At 55.9% G+C, this 15,767-nt stretch overlaps 1 protein-coding gene across 3 annotated transcripts in view; it reads right to left on the reverse strand.

Annotated features, from left to right (window-relative positions):
• Positions 1-2,460: 2,460 nt before the first annotated feature.
• Positions 2,461-15,767, reverse strand: part of DSTYK (dual serine/threonine and tyrosine protein kinase) — an 85,640-nt gene continuing 72,333 nt past the window's right edge. Inside the window, exons 11-15 of one of the 3 annotated variants that reach the window (XR_013639697.1) lie at positions 14,949-15,062; positions 13,946-14,084; positions 10,793-10,927; positions 6,639-9,948; positions 2,461-6,597 (exon numbers count right to left, since the gene is read on the reverse strand). Coding sequence is in view for 2 of the 3 variants with exons in the window: in XM_078874079.1 (XP_078730205.1) it covers positions 9,800-9,948; positions 10,793-10,927; positions 13,946-14,084; positions 14,949-15,062 (537 nt within the window). In the remaining variant the exon portion in view is untranslated. Of the gene's footprint in view, positions 9,949-10,792; positions 10,928-13,945; positions 14,085-14,948; positions 15,063-15,767 lie in introns of all 3 variants that reach the window. The other 2 variants (XM_078874080.1, XM_078874079.1) reach the window with 2 other exon arrangements.

Here is a 15,767-nt window from a genome sequence, read left to right on the forward strand (position 1 = left end):
GTGATGTTGATGATGGTGATGGTAATGTTGATGGTGGTGATGTTGATGGTGGTGATGTTGATGATGGTGGTGATGTTGATGGTGGTGATGTTGATGGTGGTGATGTTGATGATAGTGGTGATGTTGACGGTGGTGATGTTGATGATGGTGGTGATGTTGACGGTGGTGATGTTAATGATGGTGGTGATGTTGATGATGGTGGTGATGTTGATGATGGTGATGTTAATGATGGTGTTGATGATGGTGGTGATGTTGATGATGGTGATGTAGATGGTGGTGGTGGGGATGTTGATGTTGCAGCAGCCGTCTGGAACGCTCTTTCCTCTGATGTTAGGAAGCCACCGAGGGAGCTATGGCACTTTTAAATCATCACCATCATCATCATCTCGATTGACAAACTCATTTATTCAGACCCGCTTCTTGTGCTTTGTTTGCTGTGCACGGCTGGCTACGTGCGGTGCGAGAGAGCTTCAAGGTTCACGCTCCTGTTGGGGCACAGGACGAAGCTGCGGCGGCGTTTCCCGTGGTGCCACGCAGCTGCAACTGTCGAGTCGGCACCGCTTTGCGATGCTGGGAAGACAAAGGCGGCCGGGCGCGGTGCTGGCCACAAACCCCTCGTGTGTCGTGCCGGCATTCATAGGTGCTCGCTAACATCACTTGCCCCAATAGTTTGTAGGCTACACGGGAGATCTTTGTCTTTGTACGTTGAACTTCTTTCGCGCCGTACGTAGCCAACCGTGGCAATCGGAGGGTTGGGTGGGTGTGTGGATGAGTGACTATGTGAGCGTGTGAGTGACTGTGTGAGTCTATGTTCACGTGTACGTTGAACTTCTTTCGCGCCGTACGTAGCCAACCGTGCCAATCGGAGGTGCGCGGGGGAAGGACGACAACACAAAAAAAACAGTCCTAAGGAAATGAGTTTGTCAATCCAAATGATGATTTCAAAGTGCCGTAACTCCCAGTGGTTTCATCAACGTCGGAGGGAAGAGCGTTCCAGACGGCCGCATAAGCAGCACGTCCGAACGCGTCGCGTTGCGGTGACCGACTGGTCGTGCCATCGTTCCCCTCCAGCCCGTGACACTTCGAACCCACACAACACAAGAACAATTCCATGCACACAGCGGCTTTTCATTAAGGATCTCAAAGTGCCGTACGGGACACTCGGCAAACAAACAAACAATTATATTACATCTTCTTGGTTCTTTCGGTAAAGTCACGTAGAAGGGAAATAATAAAATAATACAAATGAAACATAACATAATTCTCACGTTTCGGCCACAACGCAAGCAGCCGTCCTCAGGCGAAGAACAGGTCTGTCGGAAAGACAGCGTCCTCATGTTCTCGAATGCTCTGTTCTTCACCTGAGGACGGCTGCTTGCGTTGTGGCCGAAACGTCGTGAGAATTATGTTATGTTTCATTTTTTTATAATTTTATTATTTCCCTTCTACGTGACTTTACCGAAAGAACCAAGAAGATGAATCCCTGCAGTAACGAAAGCTTTAAATCGAAAATTATATTATATTTTAAGAAACGTTAACTGGTTTGGCCATGTTTGTTTGTTGTAGTACACAGTAAGACTGATGGCCTTAATCTAAGTTGTCTTGTGGTTGTTGTTGTTGTTTGACTTGCATCCCACTGGGATTTTTGCACACAGCGTCGGTGTACAGTGCTTTTTCTGCAATATTTTGCTGTCTATTCTTGGATTTTCTGTTTGCACATAGTCACATATTCACTTTAAGATGTTTTCTTGTTCACGTTTTTGTTTTTTGCTTGTTGCCGTTGCACTCTATTCAACAGCCGAATGGCTCACAGGGCTACACCTAATAAATGAACTTGAAGAATCCATTTACTAAACGAACTAAAGGTTGAATAAACAGAAGGATATAAATGTTTTAAGGCGCATTAAAAAAAATCCACAGACTCAAGAGAGAGATTTCCTGATATCACGTGGTAGAGCGTTCCGTAGCCGCGGGGGGGGGGGGGCTACACGGGGACAAATCTCGGCCACCCATCGCCCAAAGATGCCTCGAACTGACAATGCAGATATGTTCTGCATCCCCCCCCCCCGCCGCACCCCACAGATCTTAGCGACATTGATGGGACCCAGATGGATGGCTAAGACTTCCCTATGCTCGCGGCGACGACTGAAACTCGACAAGGCAACCCCCAAAAAAAATAACCACGACGAAGCCACATCCACCCAGCAGAACTACACATAGTCTTTGTTTTTTTCGGTAAAGTTACGTAGGTAAAAAAAAGAAAATAAATTAAATCACGACAGTAACTTTGCTGTGACGGTGCCACCTGAAGACGGAAGCTTGTGTTGCCTCCGAAACGTCGTGATTTTATTTATTTACATTTTCTTACCTACGTGACTCTACCGAAAAAAACAGAGAGTATGGACCCATGCAGTCACGAAAACTTCAAATCTAGAAATAATTACACATGCCGGACCGCGAAGACATCATAAATATTCACTTTATTTTTTCGTTAAAAAATATACGCACAACCAACACGCGTGCACACGTGTCCCAACAACCCCCAGCGCCCCACACATGACACCATCACTTCTCGCCGTCTCGCCTGCGTACAACCTAGCGCTTAAAGGAGGGAACACATTTAAAAACAAATTAAAAGGTGACCACTTTTTAAAATGTTTTCTCGTTTGTTATGATGGTACAACACTGACGCATACACTGGGCTCGCAGACAAGATCCCCCCTCTCCACACACCGTACACCTTGAACAGACTTTAATGGGCAAGTGATGTTAGCACCAGGTGCTCATTTGAGTCGGAATCGACCTAGGGGAGGCCCAGGACCGGTTCAGATAATCGCGAGCGGGAATCGAACTCAGCTCGAAGGGGTTCGTAGCGCAGCGCGCTAACCGCTACACCCACCGCTCCCCCTTCACACACAGATACGCGCACACACACACATTGACACACACACATCAAGCAGACTTTCAGGCGCGCGCGCACACAACACACCTCTAGACGAGTCGCGAGAGAGACAATCGCCGCAATGTAAACATGACGAGGCGGGAAGGGGAGTTTCATTTGATTTGTTTGACGTCTCGCGCGTCTCTGCGTGCCGTCAGGGCCGGAGACCGCTACCCCCCCCACACACCCCTATCCTCTTCCTCGCTTCTCTTACACGACTTTTAATTGACACAAATTAAGACAAAGATCCCCCACGTGTAGCCTGTAACAGCCTGCTGGGGCAAGCGCTGTTAGCGAGCACATGTGAAGGCCGGCACGGCACACGAAGGGGTGGGGTGGCCAGCACCACGCCCGGCCGCCTGTCTCCCCGGCGGCGATATTTACACACCGCACAGAGTACTCACTTGAGGCCGAGTCGACCTAGGGGAGGCCCAGGACCGGTTTAAATACCCGTCGCCGGTGTTAGCCGCGAGCGGCTTTGCTGGGTTCCGTAGCGCTAACCGCTCCACCACCGCTCCCCACACAAGACGAAACGGACTCAATCGAACACCGGGCCGCGTGCGTTGCGTTCGTCTCGCTCTGGTGACCCTCCTGCCCGCCCGCCCGCCCGCTCGCAGCTGATGTTCACGACCCCAGCGACTCTGCCACTTGGCCCACAGCTGCCTGGGGTCACCAAGCCCCGCCCTCTCAAGCGGTGACCTCTCAGCCGTCGAGTACGCAGGCGGTGCAACTGCACCGGCCGTCCCCCCCCCCCCCACCGCTAACAACCCCCACGTGCCAGAGGGATAGGAGGGGGGACAAGGTGCCACGCTACGGACGAAGATATGAATCTGTTAACGAGCTATTCTTTAATGCTTCATAACCAACGGGGGGGACCCGAGTATAACGCCGCACGTTTACGCATTGTTATCACCACCATCATCATCACCACCATCATCACCATCATCACCATCATCATCACCATCATCATCACCACCATCACCACAATCACCACCACCATCATCACCACCATCACCACCATCATCACCATCATCACCACCATCATCATCACCACCATCATCATCATCACCATCATCATCACCACCATCACCATCACCACCACCATCATCATCATCACCACCACCACCATCACCACAACCATCACTACCACCATCACCACCACCATCATCACCACCATCATCAGTACCATCATCAGTACCATCATCAGCACCATCATCATCATCACCACCATCACCACCACCATCAGCACCACGTGGATCCTCGTGGACCAACAGATGACGCCTCTAGAGATCAGCGGCGACGTTCTCCGTTCCCCGACTCCCACGGCGCGTAAGGGCGACGTAAGGGCGATGTAAGGGCGACGGCTCCGGAGAGAAGACGCACCACCCCTCCAAACGTGTTGCCCCGGTACAATAGCGTTATAATACAGAGCTGGTCACACACACACAAGGAACTCCCACCCACCAACCAGCCCTCCCCGTACTGCCTGGACAGACTTTCTTTTGGGGCAAGTGCTGTAAGCGAGCAGCACTGATGGAGGCCGGCTCTGTGGCACACGAGGGGGTGGGGTGGCCAGCACCACGCCCGGCCGCCTTTGTCTCCCCAAGTGGCGATGTTGACGACGACACATCGCGCCGGGGTGCTCGTTTGAGGCCGAGTCGACCTCGGGGAGGCCCAGGACCGGTTCAGACAATCGTCACCGGCCTTGGCCGTGAGCGGGAATCGAACTCGGCTCGCGCGCTAAACCACACTGCACTACCGCTCCCCCACGCATGCACATGCACACACACACGCACATACACACGCACGCACACACGCACGCACACACACACGCACGCACATACGCACGCGCACACACACACAAGCACATACACACACGCACATACACACACACACACGCAGAAACACCCAGCGGATTGTAAGACGCACGCACGCACACAAGGCGACCGTTTTCTGCTTTCCGAAATAAAACACACCATGTACACAGACGAGCGATAAACCGCGAGCGACACAATTGCACAGATCCACCGCTGTCGCCTCGACGGGGTAAACAGGAGCGGCGTTTAAAAGAAACCAAACGAGCAGACAACCCTACACCGCCACCACCGCCACCACGGCGTTTTGTTCGGGGTTATTTGATCGCAGCAAGAGGGCACCGTGTAGGCGGAGGCATTTTTAATCAAGTGCTCGTCAGAACGAAATCGTTGTATTGCACGGCTACAGACTTGTGGCTCTTCACTCCCGAGCCGCGGGCGGTCTCGGGCGAAGGCCGGTCAAGAATCCGTTTCGGTCTGACCACGAAGTCGCCACCCACCAAAACCACCACCACCACCAACACCACCCCCAATACCACCACGACCCCCAGCACTAACCAGCACCAACACCAACCACCACCACCAACCAACACCACCCTCAACACTAACCAGCACCACCCCCAACACCACCACCACCACCCCCAACACTAACCCAGCACCAACGGGCGTAAGATGGTCGAAACCACGAGACCTCCTGTATACCAGGCGAGGTAGTTAACACCTCACCACCACCACGGCGGCACCCATCATCATCAACACCAGCCATGAACTGTCGAAGGGCTTCCGAAGCGACTGCCGGTCACTCGGGGGGGGGGGGGGTGGTTCCTCGTGGTGCAACGAACCCATATCTAGTGCGCGCGCACAAAGTCGCATTGCCCAGCGCTCCATCACGCTCTCGGTCCGCGTTGCGCCGCTCAACTGAGCCGCCGCTCCCTGCCGGGGTCGTCTCACCCCCCCCCCTTCTCGTCGCGAGCGAGCCCACAGCGACTTGTCAGCGCGGATGTCCCCTGAACCGGCGTCAAGCAGCTCTCCGACGCGTGTCCTTCCGTCGGCGTGACGTCACGCAAATTTAAGAACTCCCATCGCTCGACACGGCGTGGTGGGATGGGGGCGGTTAAGTGTATAAGAATGTGAATTAAACTGGTTGCGACTGAGATCGCTAGACGCATCAATTGCGGTGTTTGTCCCATAACGTCTCTTGGGGAGACTCTAATTCTTCCCGGAGCATCGTCAATTTACTTATTCGTACTCTTAGGTTTTTTCCTTGCAGTCACGAAAGCTTCAAATCTATAATTGACTTATTCATGTCTCCCAATTGGGACAGCCCCGTTCCCCTTAATTTTAGAGAGCTCAGCTTGATGCCGAAAGCCTTGAAGCTCGTGGAAAGGATCCACACTCGCATCGGCAGCTTTCCTCAACATCCGACATCCGTGGCCCAAACGCAGAAAGAAAAGACACCGCTGCGCTGGCCTTCGCTTATCCGGGGTCTCCTCGACCCAGCCAGAGGCAGGCGGGCAAAAACGACGATACTTACTAGGCAGCGTGATTAGCACGAGATTAAAGTACGTGCCAGCTGTGGTCCCCATTACGCCTCGCTCAGTGTGACCGACGGCTGTGCTCATCGCTAAAAAAAACCACCACGCGGTTTTTTTTTTCTCTCTCTCGTTTCTTCGCGACCTCAAGAATCTCGAGCTCACTAATCGCGACCTCGAGAATCACCACCTCCCGTTGACCAAGAAAATCTCTGGCCCAAACTCGAGGCCGCGAACCGACTATTCGCGTCTTACCAATACCACGTCAACACGGACCTGCTGGCACACGGTTGGGTCACATCACCGCAGCCTGGGACGCGTGGGTACACGGTTGGGTCACATCACCGCAGCCTGGGACGCGTGAGCGCACACACAAAGCATCAATTCCCAGCGAGCCGCAGCACCGCCGCTCACCCGGAGAGACGCGCTCGCAATAAGAACGCGGCAATCGTAACAAACAAACAAACACACGCATGCACGTGTAACCAGCGGCGCAAACGCTCCCTCGCTCAAGCGAGTGTTTGTTGTGCGTGTCTCTTTACAATTGCCGGCTCTCCTTCGATGCAAAACGACGGGCGAGAGAGCGCCGGGTATCGCCCCCGCAGCGCCGCCAACAGACGGCAATGTCGCGGGCTCGGCGAGGGCACGTTCGAAATGAATGCGCACCTTTGCAAAAGACACGGGCAATGTTCTAGGGCGGAGAAAATAATACCGAAGCGAGGTCATTGTAAGACGCTTAGAAGGTAGTCTTTATATATATATTTGTTGTAAACACAGCTGCTTTTCTCAATAGTAAAGTAAAAAAGAAAATACTACCTATTATTGCAGTTATTAGGAATTGCTTGAACGTTTTAGCGTCATGATATTTTGACATCTACACACGGGCCGGTCCAGCAAGAGGAACGATAAAACGAGAACAACCCAACGGGGGGGAACCCGTCGCCTGGAACCCGGCTGGGCGACGGAGCCGGAGGGCAACGCAGGCAGCTGGGGGGGGCACCCCGAAGCGTTCCGTTCCGTTCGGGGTTCGTGGCGTTAAGCCCGGCGGTGAAGGCGAGGGGGCCAGGCCATCATCATCCATTCCAGCGGGAGAAGGGGAGACAACACGGGTCAGAATCCGTTCCGGGATTCGTGGCGCTCGGCAGCGCAAACACTTGAAAAACATATTGGACCTTTTTTTGGCCAGTTTGAAAGAATGAAAAATGAGAATAGGTGTTAACCCTTTTGCCGTTGTCTGGTCTGACACTGGTGGGACTAGGCCATAAAGCAGGCCGTTTCTGGCGTTTAGGCCAATCAGTTTCACAGGCAATGCATACATCATCATAGCATGTGTGTTAGCACGTTGCATGTTCACCACAAGTACCGCGTATTATTAATGTGGACTTGATTCCCTGCAAAAGGTGTCTAACTTGGTGTTTGAACATCTTAGCATGTGTTTTATTGCGAGAAGGGGTAAAACTTTACAGCGCGAATAACCTGAAGCGAGTGGCAGGGTGAATTATGATTTTTGATTTTTCAGATTTGTGGTCGTACGGTCTGGCCGGCGATCGCCACCACCTCCTCCCTCCACCGAGGGCCAAGAAGCCGCGTCGCCGTGTGGAGGAGGTGGAACCGCAATCTTGGCGAGCTGGCGAGCAAAGCAAAAATAAATAAATAAAATATGAAGCTTATTTTTTGGCGACTTTCCCGTTTCGCTTTCGGAAGGCCAGGTGCGATCCACAGTCTACGTGAGTTTGGAGTTCACCGGTAGGTAGGTAGGTGGGTGGGGTGGGGGGGGTGGGGGGTGATATCCGACGTAAACCATAACCTCGCGTCTCTCCGGCAAACGAGCGACAGAAACTCTCTCCCGGAAGAAGTCGCCGCGCGTCCGCTCTGAACGCGTCGTGACAAAATACACACACACACACACGTGTGCGACTCGCGCAGTTCAAAGCTGCTCCCCCAGCCGCAAGAAAACGTAGAACTTCACGTGGTTAGTCCAACCCCACCGACCCCCCCCCCCTTCCCCCTCGCCCCCCCCCCCCCCAGTGGTGGGTGCTGCTGGTGCCTCCCCCCGCCGGCGCTGGAGGCAACCGGAGTCAGCAATCCTCCTCGCTCGATGGTCCGAGCTCGAGCCGAGCCGCGCGTCAAAAGTTCCGCGTGCAAATGTTTTATTTACCTCCGCGGGTACGTTCTGCCGTGGGCCAATTAAAAAGCACCACGCACGCACACACACAGAATGCGCCAACGTGACCCCGAGCTCTGGAGGCTCAAACTAACGATCGCAGCCTGGGTCCGTAGCGACGCTATCCATGCCTTGTTTCTCCTCCTCCCCCCCTCACAGTCAGACTTGCCCTGCTCCCTGGTTTGTGTCGTCTCCAGAGAGGCCGGCGTCGCGGGCGCAAGCCTGGCGAGTTTTTCCACGTTCCGGGTCGGTGGGCCTTGGCGTCGTTCATCCCACGGCCTGGCCCCATTCTTTTACTTTTGCTCTCTCTTCTTCGCCGAGGGCGGGCGACTCGGCCCGACGATCGGGAAAAATCCGACGGCGCCGCGTTCGAGCGTAGTAGGGAGCGTGCGCGCCAGTGCAGTCGGCCCGCCCTCCTTGTCCCTCTCGCGCCAGCTGCCTGCTCCGCTCCGTCCCGACGCGCGTGCCGCGTCCCCCCGATCTCACGGCAGGCGATCGTCAGCTGCCGAGCGCGGAGCCAGCTACTGGCGGGCGCTCAATCCGGCTCGAGGGTTCTGATCCGCCTGGACGGGCTGAGTTGGACCGTGTGAAAGGCCCCCATCTGGATGGAAGGTGATGATTATTGGCAAGATCCACATGATTGCAGATAAACGGCGAGATTCAGATGAGTCCAACGTGGATGGAAGATGTAATCCACAAAGAATGGTGACATCTGGATGGTGCAGCTGGAGAGAACAGCCGATCCAAGTTGTATTATTGTCCAGAGAGTTGGATATCTCCGCTTGCGGCTGATCCAGTTCGGCCAATCTGGATGGTGAGGTCTCCTCCGGATAAGGGAAGCTGATCTCGGCGGATTGTCCCATCCGAACAGAACAAACTTGACCTGGCCGCATCGTCCCATACTGACAGATGACTTCAATCGGACGGACGCCCCGATGTGGCCTCAGGGTCCGATCCAGCGGCAAGTGGGTGCGGCGCAAGCCCGGCTCAGCGGCTCGATCCCGATCCGGGTTAACGACGGTGCTAACCGGTTCCTACTTCCTCAACGGCCACCCGCCCCTCCTCTCTCCACCGACCACGGCCTGTTGGGGCACCAGCCCCTCGCACGATTTCCGGGCTCCGGCTCCCTCATCTCGTTGACAACGGCCGCCGGTCCTCGACGCTTTAAAAACCCGGCGGGGCACATGCCCCGCGGACGGACGGTCACATGCGGCGACGCAGAGCGAGAGTGGGAGAGCAGCGGAGGCCGCCGGCGGGAAGGGCGGTGCGGCGGGGGGCGGGGAGAAGGAGGGGGGGGGGAGGGAGGGGGGGGTTTAGGGGGCGGGGGTGGCGACCAGGTGCGGCGGCGCTACGACCCGCACAGGCGATGCATGATGCTGAGGAGGCGCGGCTGCACGATGCCAAGGAGGGGTCGGCGGGCGGGGTCACCGTCCCAGCACGCCTCCATCAGCTGCCAGCACTCCTCGTCGAACAGCGGCAGCCGCTCGGGCCGCGTGCCTGCACGCCGCACCAGAGACAACGATGATCCCACCCCCCCCACCCCCCCACCCCCCCACCACACCGTGTAGCCTTAACGGACTGTCGGAGCAAAGTGCTGTTTGCGAGTAGCAGCTACGAAGGCCGGGCACTGTAGCGCACGAGGGGGTGGGTGGCAGCACCACGCCCGGCCTCGTCCGTCTCCCGAGTGGCGATGTGTTTACACACCGCACCGGGCACTCGCTTGAGGCCGAGTCAAAGTAGGGGAGGCCCAGGACCGGTTCAGATAATTGTCACCGGTGGTGACCGTGGGCGGGAATCGAACCCGGGTGTCCAGGTTCGTAGGGCACCGCGCCGCATAACGCACTCGTGACGCGCACATTAACCGACACCACCCGCATCCGTTCCGTGAAATGCCGCCAGCAGAGAGAGCCTTCCGCACGTCACCTAACGGCCTCAAAGCGAACCTAGCATGGCGCGAGCTAGGCCGCGGTGACGTCGCCGCGTACGCACGACGGGCGCCTAGGCACAGTCGCGCGCGACAGTCACGCTCAGTGGCGAGCAGCGGCTCGTTGTTGATGACGCAACGTATGTACGTACGTCGAACTTTTTGTCGCGCCGTACGTAGCCGACCGTGCTGATCGGAGGTGCGGTGGCTTCCTGACATCGTAAGGAAGAGCGCTCCGGACGGCCGCCGCAGAAGCGCACCTGCAGCGGTCGCGTGGGTCGCGTGGGTCGCGTGGGTCGCGTGGGTCGCGTGGGTCGCGTGGGTCGCGTGGGTCGCGTGAGTCGCGTGAGTCGCGTGGGTCGCGTGGGTCGCGTGGGTAGTGCGGGTCGCGTGGGTGCCGTGCGTGCGCTGCCTCACCCCTGCGCACGTTGGTCCAAAGCTGATCCTTGGTGGCGCAGCGCTCGAAGGCCTCGGGCAGCCGCACGGCGCCGGCGCACACGTACCAGAAGAGGATGCCGAATGCGTACACGTCCACAGAGTTGTCGTACTTGCCTGCACCGCGCCGCGCCAAGGCCGCGGTTTCGGGGGCGGGGAGGAGACAGAGACGAAGGATGGGGGGGGAGGGGGGTACCATCAAAAGGTGGCGCAGAGAGGATGAGCAGGAGGGGGGAGGAGGAAGAGGGGGGGAGGATGAGATGAGGGGTGGGGGGTGAGGGAGATGGGTGGTGGGGGGGGCGGGAGGGGGGGGGGGGAGCAAATGCTTCTGAAAGCACAGGGTGTGCCTGTTGGGTGTGTGTGTGTGTTTGTTATTGGTGTGCCTGTTGGGTGTGTGTGGTGTGTGTGCGTGTTTGTTATTGGTGTATGTGGTGTGTGGTGTGTTTGTTATTTGTGTATGTGGTGTGTGTTTGTTATTTGTGTATGTGGTGTGTGTGGTGTGTGTTTGTTATTGGTGTGCCTGTTGGGTGTGTGTGGTGTGTGTGCGTGTTTGTTATTGGTGTGTGTGGTGGAGAGCGGCGGCACACTGATTATCGCACTGCCCTGCTCACGACCAATAACGGCGGCGATTAAATGAACCGGCCCTGGGCATCCTCGAGGTCGACTGAGCCTCAAAAGAGCACCTGGCGCATCGCGTAAACATCGCCCCACGTGTGCCGTGGCAGCCTCCATAGGTGCTCGCTCGCAGCACTTGCCCCAAGTGACGTACGTACAAAGTTTGTTTTCGGTCATCGATACCCATTCAAAGCCATCACTTTAAAGCTGCCTAAGCAGCGGGGCCTCCTCACTAACGAGGGCGCTGTCGAGAGAGAGAGGGCGGCGCGGGCATTCTGCGAGCTTGTTTGCGGTCCGTTGCGTTTCCGCCGTTCGTCACCGACGGACAAAGGCCGCTCGTTCACTCAGCGGGGAGATACGGGGGAGAGATGGGCACTCGAGGAGAGAGAGCAATCACGGCCACCCCACCCCCCCCCCCCCCCGCTACTGAACGTATGAATCAGCGACTACGCAGGATAAATCCATCTCGCCTCTCCACGGTTTCCCGCGAGCGAACGCACACGGGGGGTCGCGGGGGTATCGGTAAGGTCACCCCACACGCGCGCCCCGTGGAAAATGACGAGACGTAATGGTGGCTGCGGATGGATAAACGCGTTTGTAGCAACGGCGAAAACGAGGAGCGATCGCAAACGCGCGATTATTATCATCATCATCATTTAAAGAACGCTACGGGAAGGCTCACGCTCGCTCGCTGTGCGATGCTGGATCACCCGCACGAAATGCTCGGAATTTTATGTTTTTCCTTCTCCTCAGAAATGTTTACTCTGGGACTCGCGCGTGAATCACGTGCGGGGGGGGGGGGGGGGGTGCGGGGGGGGTGCGGGGGGGGGGGGTGCGGGGGGGGGGGCGGGGGGGGGGGGTGCGGGGGGGGGGTGCGGGGGGGGGGGTGCGGGGGGGGGGCGGGGGGGAGGGGGGGCTGCTCCTGCTGTGCGCGAGCGGCAGGCATCGGCGCGTAAGCGTCGCAAACCAAGCACCTTCGATTAGCGTGCTTGGCTCCGTACGGTGCGAAAGACGTTCAACTTCACTCACCTGCTGCCCGTCCCCTCCATGAACACTCATCCCTTACATCCCTTACCCATCCTCCGCTACTGCTGCTACTCTTCCCGCATCGGCGGCGAGATGTTAATTGCCTCGCCTCGTATGCAGGAGTTCGTGGGCTCGATCCCGGCCCCTGGAGATACCCGTTTATTTGGAGTTTGCGTTCCTCTCTCCCCGTGGTCATGTGGAGTCCCCCGGTTATTCCCTCCACACTTAGAATCAACATCACTCGTTTGGAGCATTAGGCGGCTTTAAATGTCCCCGTGACGATGATGAAAAAGAGCTGCATAGCTCAGTGAGGCCTTACCTGGTAAAATAAAAAAACAGTTGATAGTTTTTTTTAATTTGATATGTACTCTATCCCTGCATAAGTAGTTCGCGGACTCGGTGAGACGTGGATGTGTTGAAGTGCATCACCTGCCAATGTTACTTGAAAAGAGCAAGGCTTGAGTGTTTTGTTCACTTGCTCGTTACTCAGCGTCCGCAGTAGTACGACTTACATGCTGTAACTTTCTGTTTTTTGTACGTATCTACACATGTTGTACTTCACAGTACGTAGCCGACCGTGCTAATCGGACGTGCGGGGGGGGGGGGAAACGACAAAAAAACTAAAACACAAACAGAAATTAGTTTGCCAATCTGGATTTAAAATTGCGAAGCCCAGGGTGGCTCCTTTGTCACCAAGATCCTCCGCGCGTCATTCTTGGAAAACAGTCGACTGCTTCATATGTATTACGCGCGGAAACAAATACGGCCATTCAAAACAACCACCGCACGCCTCCTCCTCCTCTTCCCCGCGTGCCGCAGATGACCCCAATATTTGCCGCACGGCATCTTGAGACGGCGGCCGCATTTGGAGGCTCTAGAATTCCAAATCGTAATTTCCGTTGAAAGGCAGTGCTGATCTACAGTTTAAAGTGTTTAGGCATTGGCCCGTTGCTCTCATCCATAATTTGGGGGGGGGGGTGGCAACTCTCGTAAAGATGATCTAAAAACACAATTCCTGCGGAGGGAGCTGGTAGGAACGTTGAGTTGCTCGGTCAATGGCCAGGGTCAACGGCGGCGTGGTGTATTCCGCAAATATGCCCGACTGTGAGGGCGGGCACAAGCCGGCGTGAGTAGGTTAAACGTTGAGTTTCATAAGGGCACCACGGGGTGACCAGCCCCTCCCCACCCAGCTCCACCCAGCCCCTCCCCACCCTCCCCACCCAGCTCCTCCCCACCCTCCCCTCCCCACCCTCCCTACCCAGCCCCTCCCTCGATAGCTACCGTGGCTATCGTCTCGTTGCCTGGCTTGTTGCTGTCACGTTCTGACCACGTGCCCCTGCTGTACACCTGTGAAAAAGAGCTTTGATTGCTCATCGGATTCCTCCCGCAGCACGAATAACCATTCTGATTATCGCAAATTAAACACGAGGGAGGGTGACCGAGCGGTGGTGGGAAGCGTTGTACGTAGCCATGCGAGTGCAAGGTTTTTCTTACTTGTTAGTTTGCCCTCGAACTCACCAGAGAAGAGCTCGGGAGCCATGTGGATGGGCGTCCCCACGATGCTGCCCGACATCATCGCCTCGGGTTTGCAGAATCCCAGGTCGGTGATCTTCGCGCGGTTTGACTTGTCCAGCTACACAGAGCGACGCACACATGGTGCACGCACACAGGCACACATGGTGCACGCACACACGCACAGACGCAAAGACGCACACACGCACAGACGCACAAGCACAAGGGGCATGCACACACGCACACATGGTGCACGCACACACGCACACACGCACAAGCACAAGGGGCACGCACACACGCACACATGGTACACGCACACACGCACAGACGCACACGCACATGGGGCACGCACGCACACGGGGCACGCACACACGCACAGACACACACGCACATGGGGCACGCACGCACATACGCACACACGCACACACGCGCAAAGACAAAGATTACCGCATACAGCCTTGAACTGACCATTGGGGCAAGTGCAGTTAGCGAGCAGTTACCCCAAACCAAAGACAAAGATCCCCCGTACAGCTTAAACAGACTGTTGGGGCAAGTGCTGTCAGCGAGCACCTGCGAAGGCCGGAACGAACGGCACACGAGGGGGTGGGTGGTCAGCACCACGCCCGACCGCCTTTGTCTCCCTAGAGGCGATGTTTACTACGCATCGCACCAGGTACTCATTTGAGGCTGAGTCGACTTAGGGGAGGCGCAGGACCGGTTCAGATAATCGTCACCGGTGTCGGCCGTGAGCGGGAATCGAACTCGGGCCGCCGGGTTCGTAGCGCAGCGTAGCGCTAACCGCTACACCACCCCAGCTACCCCAACACACACAGCACAAACAACCGCTATCCGCCACCGGGCGGCGGTGACGTCACCGCAGCGATCTTGCCAGGCAAGGTGCACTCTGTGCCAGGCTAGGTGCACCAGGGTGACGCTCTCTTGGAAAGGGGGGGGGGGGTGCGTGCGGTCACGTGGGCGGACGTACGAGCACGTTCTTCAGTTTGATGTCTCGGTGGACAAGGCCTTGGCTGTGCAGGAATCGGATCCCCTCCACCACGTCCAGCGCCACCCGGAGCCGAGCCGCTAAAACCAGCCCCCCCTAAGAGACAAAAAAGATCCCACCCCCCCCCCCCGCAAAGCCTTTACAGACCGGCGCAGGCACGAGCAGTCAAGGAGCATCTCACGTACACGTACAAGCGAGCACTTGAAGGGGAAACACATTTTAAAAATACATGAAATGGTGACAACTTTTAAAAAGTTTTTTTATTCATTTCACGGTTAGCGATGCTTGGGGCACATCCGTCCACGCACCCAGACAAAAAGACAAAGATCCTCCAAATATCTTCTTGGTTCTTTCGGTAAAGTCACGTAGAATGGAAATAATAAAAATAAAGCATAATTATTTTATTATGTTTTATTTTTATTATTTTATTATTTCCATTCTACGTGACTTTAAAAAATAAAGCATAATTATTTTATTATGTTTTATTTTTATTATTTTATTATTTCCCTTCTACGTGACTTTACCGAAAGAACCAAGAAGATGAATCCCTGCAGTCACGAAAGCTTTAAATCGAAATCCTCCATATAGCCTCAACAGACTTTCAGGGTGCTGGTAGCAAGCAGCACCTATGAATGACGGGCACGGCACGCCAAGGGGGTGGGTGGTCAGCACCACGCCCGGCCGCCTTCGTTTCACAGGTATTCATTTGAGGCTGAGTGGACCTAGGGGAGGCCCAGGACCGTCAAATCGTCACTGGTGTTGCCCGTGAGCGTGAATCGAACTCGCTGGGTTCGGAGCGCG

Source organism: Lampetra fluviatilis, chromosome 38 (genome assembly GCF_964198595.1).
Source record: "Lampetra fluviatilis chromosome 38, kcLamFluv1.1, whole genome shotgun sequence".
Taxonomy (NCBI): Eukaryota; Metazoa; Chordata; class Hyperoartia; order Petromyzontiformes; family Petromyzontidae; genus Lampetra; species Lampetra fluviatilis.